At 40.8% G+C, this 16,747-nt stretch overlaps 1 protein-coding gene across 2 annotated transcripts in view; it reads right to left on the bottom strand.

Annotated features, from left to right (window-relative positions):
* TMEM117 (transmembrane protein 117) overlaps window positions 1–15,295 on the bottom strand; it is a gene marked incomplete at both ends in the record, with an annotated part of 528,632 nt that extends 513,337 nt beyond the window's left edge. The window contains 2 exons of one of the 2 annotated variants that reach the window (XM_079715373.1): window positions 5,683–5,987; window positions 15,202–15,295. In XM_079715373.1, the coding sequence (XP_079571499.1) occupies window positions 5,683–5,959 (277 nt within the window). Of the gene's footprint in view, window positions 1–5,682; window positions 5,988–15,201 lie in introns of those variants that run through there. The other variant, XM_079715374.1, reaches the window with a different exon arrangement.
* Window positions 15,296–16,747: the final 1,452 nt, after the last annotated feature.

Below are 16,747 nucleotides of genomic sequence, written 5' to 3'. Positions count from 1 at the left end.
GCCCTTCATCCATGTTAAAAAGAAAAGTGCAACTAATAGAGGCTTTCTGCACATGTTAGAAAACAAAAAGAAATGAAGGAATACAAATAGCAAGAGCAGTTTGTTTGAGAAATACATTTGTCATAATCTTGATGTTCTAATATCCATCCCTAGATAAAGCTATTCAATCAGAAGGCATTATTTAGACCCTGATCACTTTGCCCTTCATAGAGTTACTTTCAGTGAATACAATATCACAAATTTCTTTTATGCTTAAAAGTTATACTCTAAACTTTTATGAAAGTTTGCTTTAAAACACAAGAATACGAAATCCATTTCTGCACTTGCCACCTCACCATGCAGTGTGTCTTATACCAAAAAAAAAAAAAAAAAAAAAAATTTCCTTACCAGAGTTTAGGGCAAAAAATTCCAGAATTTAGTGCAAAGAAAAATTCCCCTGTGAAACTTGCAATTTTCATCATTTCTGATATCCAAAGCTATGTAATGTATCAAATTTCCCCTTTTGCCCAGCCTCCAAGGAAGCTCAAAACCAACAAGGTAGCAAAACTCATGAAGTTAAAACATATTTGATTCTGTGGTACTCATTTACTATTCCTGTTGTATTAAACATAAATGTTTTTGTAAGTCATTTCAACTCTTTTTTTGGAATAAAAATGATTTCTTCAATAAGCTCAAAAAATTAAGTTCCCCTTTCTATGTAAGCCTTATCAGCATAATAATTTTAGATTTCTCTATTCATGGATATTCCAAATGTATAATCCTCCAAAAGGGTAGGATGCATTATTTGAACACATGCTTATTTTTTTAAACAATGGAATCATCCAAAAATATTGAAAAGAGAGGCACTGGAAAAGTATAAACTGATATTCCAATGGAATCTAAATTTCATAAATCCTGATATAATACTTACCTCAACAAGATTCAGTGTTAAACCTAAAGAAATTTTTTTGAAATGTATTAATTCTCACTTCACACATGCTCTTAAATTATATTCTGCATTTGGGAAATTTGGGATTTGTGACCAGCCTGAAGTCTTACAAGTTTAGTGCTACTATGTAGGAAAACCAACTCTCCCATTTTATTCCAATCATACCACACAGGTGAGAGGGGAATAGTTTTAAATGCATTTAATCGTTTCTGTCTCTGATAAAAAGCAATTTCCAATTTGCAAGAGTCAGCATTTTTATTTGTGACAAATCCCACTACAAATTATAAATCATGAGAGGGTATCACGTTGTTAACTAAATAGCCACAGCATTGTACTATTCATGTCTCATAAAAAATAAAATGTATAACCAATGAACTGGATTAAATCAAGTGATCACAGAATCATTCACTCTTCCTCACGCATGCTTTAAAATGTCAATATTGTGTCGTCTTTTTGGAATCTACAAAGAAGAGACTTTCCATAATAAAATAAGTGAGGGAAGACTCAAGTTAATGAAATGAAAGCGGTAGTGGCACTCTATTTAATATTTTTATTTGGCATTTCATTGGAGAAGTACAAAAAAAAAAGAAACTGTTTACTTGATCACACAAAATGATTCTGATTATTTTGTAAACCATTCCAATTTCTGTAACAAAAATTTTTGTGCTTGTAGTGAACAATCCCACTCCTCTCAACACACATACACCATCATTACCATTACCACCACCTACCACAAGCTTGCATCTACAAATTGTTAAAGGTTTAAATAAGGCCTTTTAAAAAAGTGAATTATGTACAAATACTACCTTGTGGGGGACAAGGGTGGAATCATTTATCACATCCCAAGCCAGTGAGGACAATGTGTGTGCTTGCATTAAATTTGGGGTTCTTTTCCCTAAGGTTGCTTGGCTGTCAGTTCCAGAGCACCCTGCTGTACATGCTTTGGTGCAAGTGGACACAAGTGGGAACTGAAGAAAAGTCAACTTCAGTCTGACAGGAGGGAGACAGAGAAAATACCACAGAGGAGATAATACTTGAACTTGGATATGAAGGAAAAAGAGAAATTGGCCAAGTTAAGAAGAGGACAAGCATGATGGGCCTAGAAAGGCACTTATGCAAAGGCACAGAGGCATAAGAGAAGACAGCAGGTTTGAGCCAGCAACTAATTCTGTAGAGTATGGAATGTTAAGAGATCAGGTTAAAAGGCTAGCAGGAGCAGATCATAACGTGCTTTGGAGTTTAGATTTTATTCTGTAGGTGATAGGAGCCATTTAGCCATGTAAAAAAATTATTCCAGTAGCAAAATCTAGAATGAATTGAAGAAGGAGAGAATTATTAGGAGCCAACGACTAATAACAGTTTGCGAGTGAAGGAAGAAACAATGGCCATGAAGGAAGAAAGAAGGAGAAGACCAGTTTGGAGTTCATTAGAAAATTCCATCGGGAGTCCAGTTATCTTAGCCAGTTATCACCAAGATTTGCAGATTATCATCCCTTCTCTAATACCCCATATAATTTCATAGACTTTCAATAACAGGAAAAAAAGAAAAAAGTAACTTACCAAATAGAAGTGATAAAGCTGACTATATTATAAAATCTTACCTATCGTAAGCAAAAAAAAAGAAAGGACACACTTTTGCATTGCTTTCAAATAATTTGTAGTCAATAAACTACTTGAAATCTAGAATGATTTTTTTTCAGGGCTGAATTATTTATACCAATAAGAGAACTAAAAAGTAAGCCATGGGCTTCCCTGGTGGCGCAGTGGTTGAGAGTCCGCCTGCCGATGAAGGGGACACGGGTTCGTGCCCCGGTCCAGGAAGATCCCACATGCCGCGGAGCGGCTGGGCCCGTGAGCCATGGCCGCTGAGCCTGCGCGTCCGGAGCCTGTGCTCCACAACGGGAGAGGCCACAACAGTGAGAGGCCCGCGTACCGCAAAAAAAAGAAAAAAAAAGTAAGCCATGACTAAATGTGATTTTAGTATAAGAGATAGGACGGCAATAGAATAACTTAATGAAATGTAGTAATTACAAAACCAAATGATCTGTCCTTATTATTAATATCATTACCTCCACCATATGATTTTCATTCAGTCTTTTATAACATAGGCTGATAACTTTTCTCCAAACTGTATATTTTGGTCTAAGCTTGCCTTAGCTTTCTACCCTGAGCAAGTTTATGGAATGGATTACAGATGCATCCAGCCATTGCTTTTAATGGACATCTATTGTTTTGCCTGCTCAGCACCCTTCAACCACTTTTGAAAACTGACCGTCTCTTGCTTACCCCCTCCCCTTGACCTCTTCTATTCATATGATTACTATAAACAACACCATGCTTGTTCAATGTTCGGTGGATGGCCCAGCTCACACCCAGTTCCCAGTTATCCTCTGTGTCAATGACCCCCATCTCTCCATTTAACTTTAGCACCCACTCTCTAAAGAACACACCTTAGTTGGGAATCACCACTAAAGAATGGCTATACTTCTGTTCCAACATGCCATCTAACCACACCTATCGGTTCGTTCCCTTCTCTTACTCCCGTTTCACCTGTTCCGTTTCATCCGAATCTTCAGGCCCTTGCCCACTCCTCCGAAACCACTGTTTTCCTCACCTCCTTTCCACACCCAGCCAGAGCCCCCTGCTAATCAAATCAATACCTCTTTTACTAGAACTCTCCATTGATTTTCCATCCTTTGTTTCCGGTACAGCAAGCCTGAGTATTCCCCGACCAGGTGAATCACTCAAATTCTGTTCCAGGTGACTGAGCTCTCACAGAGAAAGCTGCTCAACTATTCAGATTGGTATCATTCAAATTTATCTTGACTAACCACCTCAGCCCTGGGTGATCATCAGTAACCCTTTCATTTGTCCTAGTCAGTTCACATCTATATTCCCTAGAGTAGCTCTTCCGAAGTTGGACCACTTTCTTAAGCCCCTTGCTCATCAATCCCTCCATCTTTATCTTTAGCTCTTCCTTCCTCGTAGTGAAATAGAAATCACCAGATGGGAGCACACTCACCTCTCTACTCCTCCACCTCAAATGCACCTATAGAGTACCAACCTTGATCTCACTCATGACTATTTCTGAGGAACCGGGGTCTCTCCTCCTGTCCCCTCTAAGGCCAATGTTTGTGGCCTGTGTCCTAAGTCACAGACCAAAGCAACCTTCAGAGATGCTGTCTTCCTTCTATACCTTTACCTGCACTTCAGTCTAGCTTCTTCCCCCATGACAAGTGGATCAATTAATCTCACTCCTACAATAAAATCACCATCATCAAAAATAACAAGAAAAACAAAATCTCCCCTTAGCCTTTTTTCCATGTATAGCTACTTCCCATTTCCTTCTTCCATTTCCTCATCAAATTTCTTGAAACTACATATTTTATAATATAAAATATGTACATTTTATATGTTTATGCAATAGAAACAGATGGCAACAGTTTGAGGAGTAGAGATTGAGAAGAATATATATATATAATATTATGTGTATGTATGCATATATATTTGTTGTTTATTCCCTAAACTATTGCCATCTGTTTCTAACCAAACTTCTACACTGAAAATACCCACACTAGGTCACCTATGATCTTATAATTGCTAAATTCAAAGTTTCATTGCTAAGTTCTCTCCCTAATTGACCCAGTAGCATTTAAAACTTTCTTTTTCCCCATAGCATTTATCACCTCTTTTCATTTTATACATTTATTTGTTTAGAATTTTCTCCCTCCTGTAGGATGTGTTTATGAGGGCAGATACCCTGCTTTTTTGATTCGATGTCTAGAATAGTGCCTGGCATAATAAGTAACCAATGAATTTGTTGAATAAATTGCACCCACCTCCTGGCCAAAATCGACTGGGCCAGAGGTAGGAACCACACCCAACCTGGGTCAACTTCGTTTAAATCTAAGAGTTTAAACTTGGCACCAAGAGTCAAACCAGTCTCTCTAAGTGGATGTAAACTGATCTTCAGTGTGAAAGGAGAATAAAGCAGATATGAGAGAGAAGTCGAGACAAAAAACATCCTGGTAGAATTCAAGCCCCTGTTTCCATTATCCCAATTATCAAAACAAATTCTACTCTTAGTCTCTGTGAAATATCCCAATACCCATATAGTAAGTTACCTTTGAAACTTAAACAAATTTAGTCTCTTTTTCTGTTGCTTACTACCAAGAGATTCCTTACTATAATACTGTTCTGTGGTTGATCAGGCTCAAAATAAACATTCTAAAGCCAATGTTCAAAAACAAACAAACAAAAAAAAAAACAAAAGGAAAGAAAGAAATGAGGGGAAAAAGTTAAGAGTTCCTGTCCTAATTCCCCGAATGAACAATATGTGTAAATATATGGGCAATGGTTAACTTACCTTAATGAGAATGTGGTGTGATATGGAAGCATTCTCTTTATGATTTACAAACCCTTTATGATATCATACTTAGGTACTACTTATAGGAAAAGAGCTATTTACATGTCTTCTTTAAATAAGATTACACACACAATCACTTTAGATATAACACCATTTTTTAAAATTAAGTTTAGAACTAATTTTACCTCATGTTAATATTCCTTAGGCCATAGAAATGTAAACCATTAAACACAGAACAGTTGAAGAACCAGAGCTACAACAGCACATAACTAATTAAGGCTGGAAGGCAAACTGAAATGCATTCTAAACTGGCATTTAGAAATAACAAAGCTCTATCTTGGAGTATAGAATTAAATAATTATCTACATTACATTTCATGGGTACTTACCAAACAAACGCTGATGGAACAGAAATTTGCCAGCTATTAGTCCTATGAGAATGGCAAGTAGCCATAGAAGCACCTTCAAAAGCCTCCAGCCAACTTCTCTAGGGTATTTATTTGTTACAAATGAAAAACAGTTTCCAACAACAATAACGTTGGCTTCTGTTTGGCTATGAGAAACTGGGTCCTCCGCAAATATTAAGAAGTTAAAGAAGATCACCAAGTAGGCCACAATCAACCGAGACCAGGGATGCTGGAAATAATAACGAAAGTCTTTACCCATCCTTCAAAACTTCAATTCCGTAGTTTACCTGCATAAGAAAAGATACACAGGGTTAGAGCAGAAAAACAAGTAGTCTCTCTCTTCCTGTTACCTGTTCAGATTTATAACAGCTCAATAGAGAGGTATTTGGAAAAGACTTATTCCTATTTACGGCACCAAGACAAGCCTGAGATTGAGGATAGTAAAATAGTGAGATTGAGGATTGTCCCTTCCCCATAATCTCATCATACCTCTAATCTACGGGGATTTAGGAAAGACGGAGAGTATTGGAAAGAGTAGGGGGCGAGGGAGGGACATGAGAGGGCAGATCATGGTCCAAAATTGGGATGATGACTGAAATGATATGTAAAAATCATCTCAGGAGGCAATATACAGCCAAAAAAAAAAAAAATGCAACACTCTTCCTCTTTTAGATTATCATTTTATGTTACAATCATAATACGTATCATTTAAAAATTAAAGCAATGTAGAGGTAAACTGAGGACATATTAACAAAATATAAGCATCCTCCTGGGCTTCCCTGGTGGCGCAATGGTTAAGAATCCACCTGCCAATTCTGGAGACATGGGTTTGAGCCCTGGTCTGGGAAGAACCCATGTGCCGTGGAGCAACTAAGCCCGTGAGCCCTAGAGCCCGTGCTCTGCAACAAGAGAAGCCACCGCAGTGAGAAGCCTGCGCACCGTGCCCACAACAAGAATAAAGCCCGTGGGCAGCAATGAAGATCCAACGCAGCCAAAAATAAATAAATGTATTGATTTATTTATTAAAAACAAAAAATCCTCCTCTGACCAAACCCCTCTCCTCAGAGTTAAGGTCCCTTAATAATTTGATGGATATACTTTCAGATCTTTTCTTTTTTTTTTTCACATTGACAAAAATGTGTGTATGTGTGGGCTTTTACAAAAATGTTCACAGTCTACTTGCCAAATAATTTCAACACAGAATAAGGTTCATGAAATAGCTAAGTCTATGGCAGAGTAGTTGCATGTAGGAGAGCTTGGGCAACTCTGCTTGTGGGAAGTGAAGAAGAGGGGGAAGATTTCACAGAGGAGGACATACCCAAATCGGAGGTTGGGAGATCAGTAGGATTTTTTCCCCAGTGAAGAAGGCAAGGATGCTCAATCTAGGCCATGTGCAAAGGCACGGAGGCATTGCAAAATATGTGATAGGCCTAAAGGGCTAGGCCCTAACGTGGAGGTACACTTCGAGTACGGAAGCTTTCTTAAAATGCTGATGTCCAGGCCCCACCTTCTAAGTCTTGTTCAGCTCCTCTCTCTTTCCTCTTTGGGAGCCAGCCTGCCCACAGGAACACAAGCCTGTGTAGGTCCATCAGGTCTGGGACTGGGTGATTAAGTCTATCTAATTCTGGGGTTCAGTTGTGGTGAGCCCATTTGGTGCTCAGACTAAGCTATAGCTCTTTTTCTCCCAGCAAGAAAGCGGATTAAATCTGGGGTAATAATAATAATAATAAAATTCTCATTTTACACGTGGCTAAAAACACAAAGAGCAAGTCACAAACCTGAAGTAACTTGAAGTCAATGGAAGATCTGAGAATAGGCTCCAAGGCTGGCTCCCAAGTTCCGGTCCAGCATTCTGGGCTGATGAATGTCAAGTAAACCCACAATCTAAGCTAATGAAGACTTGGCTTAGCTATTTTAGAAAAGCTATGTAAACACACAAAACAACTGGCAGTAAAAGTTAGCACAACAAATAGTTACTGTGCCTTGGATTCATAAACCTTCTAAGCAATTTCAAGTCCTTTGTGATCTTCATGAATACTCCAAAATATCTGTTCCCAGCATCTGTAGCCCAGATCACTAAGGAATGATTTTTTTTTTTTTATGTGAGGTTCATCACCCAAAGACCTGTGTGGTTCTCACACCAAAGAGAGCAGAGAAAGTGATGAAGAAAAAACACATCATGCATTTTCACAGTATTCAATATGCTAGAAGGCCAGAATGGGTCAGCTGTCAATTTGATTTTATGCAACATCTTTGGAAATGTCGAAAGACCACTATTAGAAGAGAATACATAGAAACACCTCAAGGCCAATGAGTCTTGAAGCAGGAATAGTTCCTACATGCCCATCAGAACTGGACAGGGGTGTCAGTCAACAAGTTAACAGGTTTCTACATTGCTTCTCCTACCAGTGAGGAATTCTGGTGTAATTGTCTCACCACCTCCCTTCCCCACCCACACACAAGCAAGGCAGCAGGATTTAGAACACTGACTACATATAACCTTGATAGTTTTTTAAATAAATGCTTTGTGGAGAGTTGGCATATACTTATTTTATTGTTGTTGTTGTTAACTTCAGAGCCTTGCTTTGTGGGCTATGTAATGTCCACATGTCCAAACTGAATTACAACATTCAAAACATTTGGAGACGGCTGTTCCTCTCCAATATTTATATTGTTTCAAGAGAGAGAACTATGGTACTGAACAAGAGTCCTGCCCTATTCGAGATCCTAATGCCCACAGCATGCTATGAATGCTACTATCATTCCCATGTTACAGGTAAGAAAACAAAGGAGCAGAGCAGGTGCTGCTTACTTAATTTGCATATCTAGCGAGTGGAAGAGCCAGCACTTCAATCACAATCCATTCCTAGCCCTTGATCTAATATACCACAACAAAGCCGGAAGTGTTTGTTCCAATAAATAGTTCCCATCGTGTTTACAGCTTAGTCTTCATCTCCCCTAACTAGATCAGTGACTTAGACACTAGCTTAGTGAACAGGATCATTTGGTCTTTTTATTTTATGCTAAACGTGGTTATTTATCCTTGCCTCATACTCTAAAGGGGAAGCGATGTCTTCTGGAGGGTCCCACATTTCCAAACCTACATCGTAACTTAAACAACACCTGTGCTTATCTCCACTTCCTGACTTCATACACAAGGTTGCCAAAAGTTTGCCAAGTGATCTCGGCCTGTTACCCAGAGCACCAAAACTGCTTTCCTCTCTGTAGCTCCCATAAAGCATCCTGATGATCAGTACAACCATTTGGTGACTCTAATGTTCATAATCCAGGATTGAGGTTGTTCAAATTGACAACGCTCCACTGTGTACATAGGCTAAAAATTTTTTTTTAATTTTTTAAAATTCAATTCTGCTACCACAGTTGAGCTTTTATCGTAAATAAATGTGCTTTTATCATAGCTCTTAGCAGATCATAGTGAAATGATCTCTTTTTTATGTGTTTGTCTCTCTCACTAGAACACAAAGTCCCCAGAGAAGGGGCTGTTTACTTGCAGAGCAAGCAAAGTGCTGAGCTCATAGTGGGTAATCAGTAAGCACCTCGTGGATAAGCTGAGCGGAGATCAGTCCCCTCATTTAGGTGAGATGAGAAGGCAGAGCAATCTGCCATTCCTTCCACTAAGGGAAGAGAAGAACAGCTGAGTCCAAAGACTGCAAGGATGACTCAGCCAGGAACAAGCACTGACACACCCCATGCCCACCCCTACAGTTACTATCTCATTTCAGCCCAGGTTCTGCACTGTTTTCATTATTACTAAGGCTAACATTTATTCAGGACTTACCAAATAGCCGACACTATGCTAATGAGCTTTACAGACATCTCATTTAAATTTCATAGCAGTCCAATGAAGAGATAATCTATTGTAAGCAATGTTGAAACTGAGTTTAGTAACTTGCATAACAGAACAAAACAAGCCTATGCCACAGCCAGCATTCAAATCCAAGCTACGTGGCTTCAACATTCTATGCTACAACTTCCCCACGCGAAGACATAAATTCCAAAATCTTGCCCTTTTCATGTTGTTCAGAAAGTTCCTAATAATAAAGCCCACTGATATAAAAGATTCAAAGTACTTGTAGCATAAATGAGTCTACTATTACTATTCAAACTGATTTGGTAGCATGATCAGAAAGAACTGGGATTCCTCGAATTTTTTCCTTCTCCTCTGAGCATCAGTATACGTAGTTGAGTCGATCTGATTGTCCTTTTGCAATGCATCACTGATATTCATTCTGTGATTTTCCAACTCTGCTTAGGGAGAACACTGAACCTTTGAGAACTAGACTAATTCACACCATTCAATTCTCTCTCCTGATGATATCATCGTTAGGTAGATGCCACCATCAATACCTTGGAAGCCTCTGCTTTTTCACATAATAGCAATGACAAAGATGACGGTTAACTACAGGCTGAAACTTTATATACTGTCTGATAATCCACAGGCCTTCAGTCATGGTTTCCAACTCTAGAGGGACTAATATTTAGAGTAGATATTAGAAACGTCATGCATTTTACTACAAGCCAGTATTTCACCTGGTACTAAAGGTTAAGAATGGAAAAATGGAAGGTAGGGTAATTACCCTCAAGTTGGGAAGATCAGCTGAGCAAAGGCACAGGAAAGGCTATCTGGGGCAGGCACAGAGATGTATCAGTAGTTCTGTGTGGCTGGAACATAGAGCACTCGGGAGTATCCTGGGAGAGTTAAGGATAATTTGGGGCCAGTTCAAGGAAGATTATACAGAAGTACTGTTCTGTATTTTACTGAGTAGACACTACGGATTCAAAGTTTTCAGATCCAAAGAGCAGTACAGTTGTTTGGAGCAAGGTTTTAAAAAGATTTCTCTGCCAGCTTGGAAAATGATCCGCTGGTATGAGGCATGATGAAAATGGTGAGACTAGTTTGGAGGCACCTCCAACAGTTTATGTGAAAGATAAGCAGGTCCTGGACCTGGGCAACATCGATGCCCTAATAATTGTTGTAATAATTTGTTTGATTACACCAAGAGTACCCTGCCTTCCTTACTTATTAGGATTTTTACAAATAAGTGAAAATACTCAAGGACTTCAGGAGTATGAATTTCAAGTTTCCTCAGAAGGAACCCTGGCTCAGGTGATACTTTTTGCATAATGACAAGTATCATCAAGATAGAGCATATCACTTCTATTTTAAAAAATTTATGAATGCATATGGCAAAGTCCTTGAAGAACTAATAAAATATGCTATACAAAATACATTGTTACTAGCCAAGTAAAATTCCCTCAAAGCCCAGCTCTGCTAACGTAGGTCTTAGCATCTAGTGATACCTAACCAGGTAATAACATGATTTTCATTGTGGAGCACTATTCTAGGATAAAAAAAAGTATTTCTCCAAATTTTTTGAAGTTCCTTGGTATTTATGTCTGAAAATTCACCTGTAACCCTTCTTAGCTCTTGTCAAAGGGCTTATTAAAGATGACTGCGCCTGTACTCTCCCAAGAGTGTGAAATTTATTCCAGCACCTTGAGTCTAATTTCCTAAAACATAATGTTTTAAAAGACTTATTGTGCTTTATTTTTTGCAGTATGCACTTTGTGCAGCAGACAGCTGTGTTTTGGACACTTCTTGGCTGTATTAGTACAAGACAAAGTTAAAGGCTATTTTCTTCAGTTACCTAGCTACAGTATTATGCTAATGTATGTAAAGTTCTTTGCAGTTAACAGAACACTTTTTACAATCATTTCACTTAATCCCTAGGAAATCATCGCTTTTAAAATTGCCTATCAAAAGGGCAGACAGAACTTTAAATTATTTAATACTGTTTCCTTAACAGATAAATAGTGATAGCCTATGTTTATATCACATTTTACCTCTTAGTGTTCTTAATGGGTGAAATCACACCTTTAGAATGACTTTATAGAAATGATCAAAGGAATCAGGAAGGCAAAACAAAGAGCGGTGAGAGGAATATGGTCCAGTTCTACCTGACCCTGTTACTCACTAGCTCCGCGACCTTGAGGGAATCCCTAACCGCCCTGAGATTCCATTTCTTCACCAGCAGAATCCTAATGCAAGTACTTTCCTCGTAGGGTTGTAGTGAAGACTAAAGGAGATTTCATTTGTTAAGTGCCTGGTCACTTTCAGGATCTTCCTCCCCTGAGGAGGACCACTATTAAAATACAAGTGTCTCTTGGTCATTCCCATTAAACATGAGCATGAAAATAATATCAACTCTATATTACATTTACTGAGTGCTTTTTCACATGCTATTCTCAGTTTCAAAGGATTTTAATATAACAACATAAAGGATGAATATCATCCTTATTTTACAAATATTGAAAATGAGGCTCAGAGAGGTCAAGCTACTTGTCTAAAATCATATACAGAAAGTGGTGAAGTCCACTTTTTGTTAATTCCATACTAATTCCATAATTTCTTCATTCATTTGTTCACTATTTACCAATTGCCTATTTGTGCCAGGCACTGGCCTATGTGGGGAGGTTACTAACAGACAACACCCCTGTTGCCTTGCATCTTAGAGTCTCACTTGAGGGAAACAGACATTAAACAGAGAAAAATGAAACACACAGTATTTTAGAAAGTTATAAGTTGCTGGAGAAAATTAAAACAGGAGAAAGTTAATAGGGGGTGTCAGGAGTGAGGGAAGTTGAAGAAGCCCTCACTATAAGGTGATAATTGCCCAGGCGTGAAAGAAGGAAGCGAGGCAAGCAGATATCTGGGGAAAGAATGACCCAGACAGAGGGAACTCCCAATTGTAAAGGCCTGTGCTGGGTGCATGATTAGTGCATTTAAGGAACAGCCAGGAGCCTAGTGTGACTGGACAGGGTGTGGGTACAGAGGAGTATGAAAGGACTAGAGGTCTGGGAGGCAGCATCACCATCAGGCCTTGAGGCCATCCTACCATGTGGGCTTCACCCTGTGGGAGACGGGAAGCAGAGAGTGATGCAATCTGACCACTCTGCCTGATGCTTGGAAATTTATCAGATTCTAGATACATTTAAAAAGAAGCGATGACAAGATGTACTGATAGACTGGATGTGGACATTGCCTGGCAAACCCCAGAATGGATTTGCCATTTCCTGAGATGGGAATGCATTTCTTGAGATGAACACTGTTGGAGCAGACAGGCAACATGATAACAACTAACATTTTGTAATGCTTTTTATGTGTTGGGCTCTTGGCAAGCATTTTTCACACATTACTTCAATTAACATTTAGACCAAACCTTCGGATTCACCAGCGAAGAAATAGAGATTTTAAAAGGTTATAATTTGCCCAAGGTCATACAGCTACCAACTGGCAGAAGCAGAGAGAACTACCTCTTTATTACCCCAAAGTCAATACTCTTAATTACTGTGTATTCCCTACCCTGAAAAGTATAACACCTAATAAACTTCCAATGGGGAGGGAGCAAGGGTAAGGATTAGGTGATGATGTGCACCTAGTAGGCACCCAATAAATCTTTGCTGATGGATGAGTAAATGAAAAACTGTATGATGACGGTTGGATAACAGATCAGCCCTGAGTGAGAAAAAAGCACTGAATATTCCATTCCAGACAGAACAGACTCTGGATAATGGAATATCCAAGTCTGTAAAATGAGAAATGTCAGAAGGTGAGAAAACCAAATATATATTTGCCTGGACCAGTCCTGAGGTAAGGATAGGTCTTAGTTTACTATCTTGAATTGTTAGATGAAAAGGCAGGCAGGCATGAGGGGATGACACACAGTATTTTTATGTAATGCAAGTGCTTAATACAGGTTTTAAAAATACAAACAGCGGTAATAACAGAAGTAAAATTGGAACTTCTTACTTTTAGTCCAATGCAAGAGACCACACAGCCTTTTAAATAAAAGTCAACCTTTTAAGTCAATCAATGAAACCACCATAAGTGGCTCTGTACAAATACCAGGATTGTATTTGTGGTACCCTAGCTAATTTAGAGGATCGCATCCATAAATCACTTCCTAGACTTTCTCTTCACATAGTTTCAACCTTTAAATTATGTTCTTCCCTTGTTATTGTCCTTCAGTCTTTGGGATAACAAAGCACTCAACCAATGCAAGTGTTTAAAATAGAAAACATGAAAGCAAAGCAGCTCTGGGGGTCTCTCTGTACTAACACATTAGCCAACTTTCCATCAAAATGGCAAAATTTTGATCAAAATGTCCTTTTCATGTCCTAAAGTTGAAAAATAATCACCAATGAATTCTTTAAAAATATTTAGACTTCCTTTTCATTACATGTGTTGATGATAAAAAATTAATTGCCATGATCATATTCTAAACACAACACCAAATAAAGTAACAGTTAATGAATAAAATAAAATTCATTCATATCTGAAATTGCTTTTAATTGACTGACAGTTTTAAGAAGCAAATTAAATACAACAAACAAGTACTGGTTTCTGATCACAAGGATCAGGTGAAGGTGGGATGGGTTGGGAATAAACATCTGAGTCAAAATGTCAAAATCCATAATTACCTTTAAAGTACAAAGATTGGGGGAGAAGGAATAGACTTAGAAAGTATAAGCATGGCAAAAATTCAATACTTTACAACAAAAATTGCTTTTACAGGGATTCTACTACACTTTACATTCAATAAATTGGAAGAACTTTTTTTCTGAAGACAAAACAAAACCCTGAAATCTTCCTGGAAGTCTTTCTCTGGATTTCAAACAACATATCATTTATAACTAGGGGGAAAATACATTTATTCAAATACATTTATTCAACATACTTTTACTCGAAAAAAAATGTTAATCATGAGACTTTTAGCGACACATAAATACTAAAATAAGCATGTGATGTTTACTAGCATCTCTCTCTCATACACACACACACTCGTTTATTGTTCCACAGCGAGTAGAATGGATAAGGGCAGCCAAAGTGGACCCACATGAGTCAAACACACTTGTGGGCCTCTGGCATTTTCAAAAATAGGACTCGACAAATAGCTTTATTAATCACGATGAAGACAGTAAACACCCAAACACTGAAGTTTTGTGGGGTTTGGAGGGGGTTGTTTTTTAAGGCGAACACTCCTGAACTACAACCTGTTAATTTAATTAACGAACAATACTGGGGCTTTTACTCTGTTCGCATCCTAGGAAACCCTGAAGGGAGGAAAGTTCACCATCCGTCCTGGCGACGACCCTCACCCTCGGATCCCGGTAGTTTGAGGGCCCCCCCGCCCCCCCGCCGCCCCGAGCCCCGAGCCCTCCCCTAGCCCTCCTCCTCCTCCTTTTGCTGGAGGGCAGGTGCGCGCCCCCCTCACGGGCACTGCACAGCCCCTCGGCGCGCCGACCCCCGTAAGGGAGGAGAGGAGTCGCTGGGCAGCGGGCCGGGGGACGCGGCCGGGGCCGCAGTCGCGGGCAGGACGAGGAGGCGGCGCGGCTGCGGGCGGCCGGACCGGGAGGGTTCCGCCGCAGCGGGACCGAGCGGCGCGGGAGGCGCGCCGGGCTCCCGGGCCGCGTACTCACCAAGGGGGCCGCGCACTCACCAAGGGGGCCGCGCGGGCTCGGGGCGTCCGCGCTCGGGAGACCCGGTGGAGCGCAGCCCTCCGCCGCGCCCGCGGCCTCGCTGGGAAGCGCGGCGAGACGGGCTGGCGGCGTCGCTGCCACCGCAGCTGTCACCGAGCTATAAATACCGGCTCGGCCCACACCCGTCGCCGCCTACGCCGGGGGCCCTCCGCAAAGTCCGCCGGCCGCGGGCCGGGCAGCGGGAGCGCGAGGGCGGCAGCACCGCGCAGACTGCGCCGGCTCCAGCTGTGCGGCAGCTTCCGCAGCTGGAGGCATGGCCTCCCGCCGCCCCCGCCCCCGCCCCTGCCCTCGGGCCCGCGCCGCGGCCCGACTCCAGCCCGCGGGTCGTGCGCCGCAGCGGAGGTGCCCGGGCCGGGCCCTCCTCTGCAAAGCCGGTGGCGGCGGCGGCGGGCGGGGGCCGACTTCGGTACCCGGAGGGGTAGCGGGTAGCGGCCGGGGGCGGCAGGGCTTCAGCCTAGCTTGTCAACAGCAGCCCCTTCTTGCCGGGGGGAATCGGCCGACTTCTTATAAAACCCACCATCCTGCGGGCAACCAATGAGGTTCCCAGGTGGAATGTCCTCTAAGAGCTGCAAACTTTCTAACGCGGTCGGGTCACAGGGCATCCTTCCTGCTTTTGTCTATTGGTGCCGTGGAGGGCTGGGGGTGGGAAGAGACAGAGCCCGCGACGATCTGAGAAGTCTGAAACTTACTTTCCAGCCTGTCTAGCTTACACAAAACATATGCTAATATATTCACACATGTACACACTTTTATAAGCACAAACACATTCATACACACTTAGAAGTGAGCTGCATATGTATACACACATATATAAATGCATACATGCATTTATGCACACATATATACGGAAGCACACAGGAGCACAATTTTTAACCTTTTTGCAGCCTGAAGCTCTCAATAAACTATCATTCTGTAGTGCTTAAGTGATTCCTTTGAAGCATGCAGGAGGAAGACCCTCTGACCACATTTAACAGGTTCCTTTCTTCCTGTTGTAGCGTCTTTTCCATCATATATGTGTGTGGCCTTGTTTCCATCCACACCCAATAACAACTGCTACCTCAATTTACAGGTTGCTTGTAATGTATTAAAAACTGCTATCCAGCATCCTGATATTCCATGCAAACAGAAGTGACCACTAGTTTGTATAGTCAAATGGAAAATGGGATAATTCATATCTACTTAACAGTAGCAAACTTAGGAGGAGAATAGCCTCTCTCCTGGACTGGCAGCATGATTCAGGAATAAACTGGGTAGCAACGGGGAGAGCTGAGATGTCAGCAGATTTTGAGATGGTATAGAGAGAGCCATTCCCAAGTCCTGCAGTGTAGCTAGTGTACACAGGGATCGTTGGGAGTCCACTGCCATACTTCTCACTAGTTTGACATTTGTTCTACTTCTAAGAATGACCACATATATCTACATTGTAGTCACAGTTTGTGATCATCTTATGGAACTCTCAGCATAGTGACGCTTTCACAAGTTTTCC

This window comes from Hyperoodon ampullatus, assembly GCF_949752795.1.
Source record: "Hyperoodon ampullatus genome assembly, chromosome: 11".
In the NCBI taxonomy this organism is placed as follows: domain Eukaryota; kingdom Metazoa; phylum Chordata; class Mammalia; order Artiodactyla; family Ziphiidae; genus Hyperoodon; species Hyperoodon ampullatus.
Note: the sequence above shows the minus strand (reverse complement) of the source record. Positions and strands in the feature narration are given on the sequence as shown.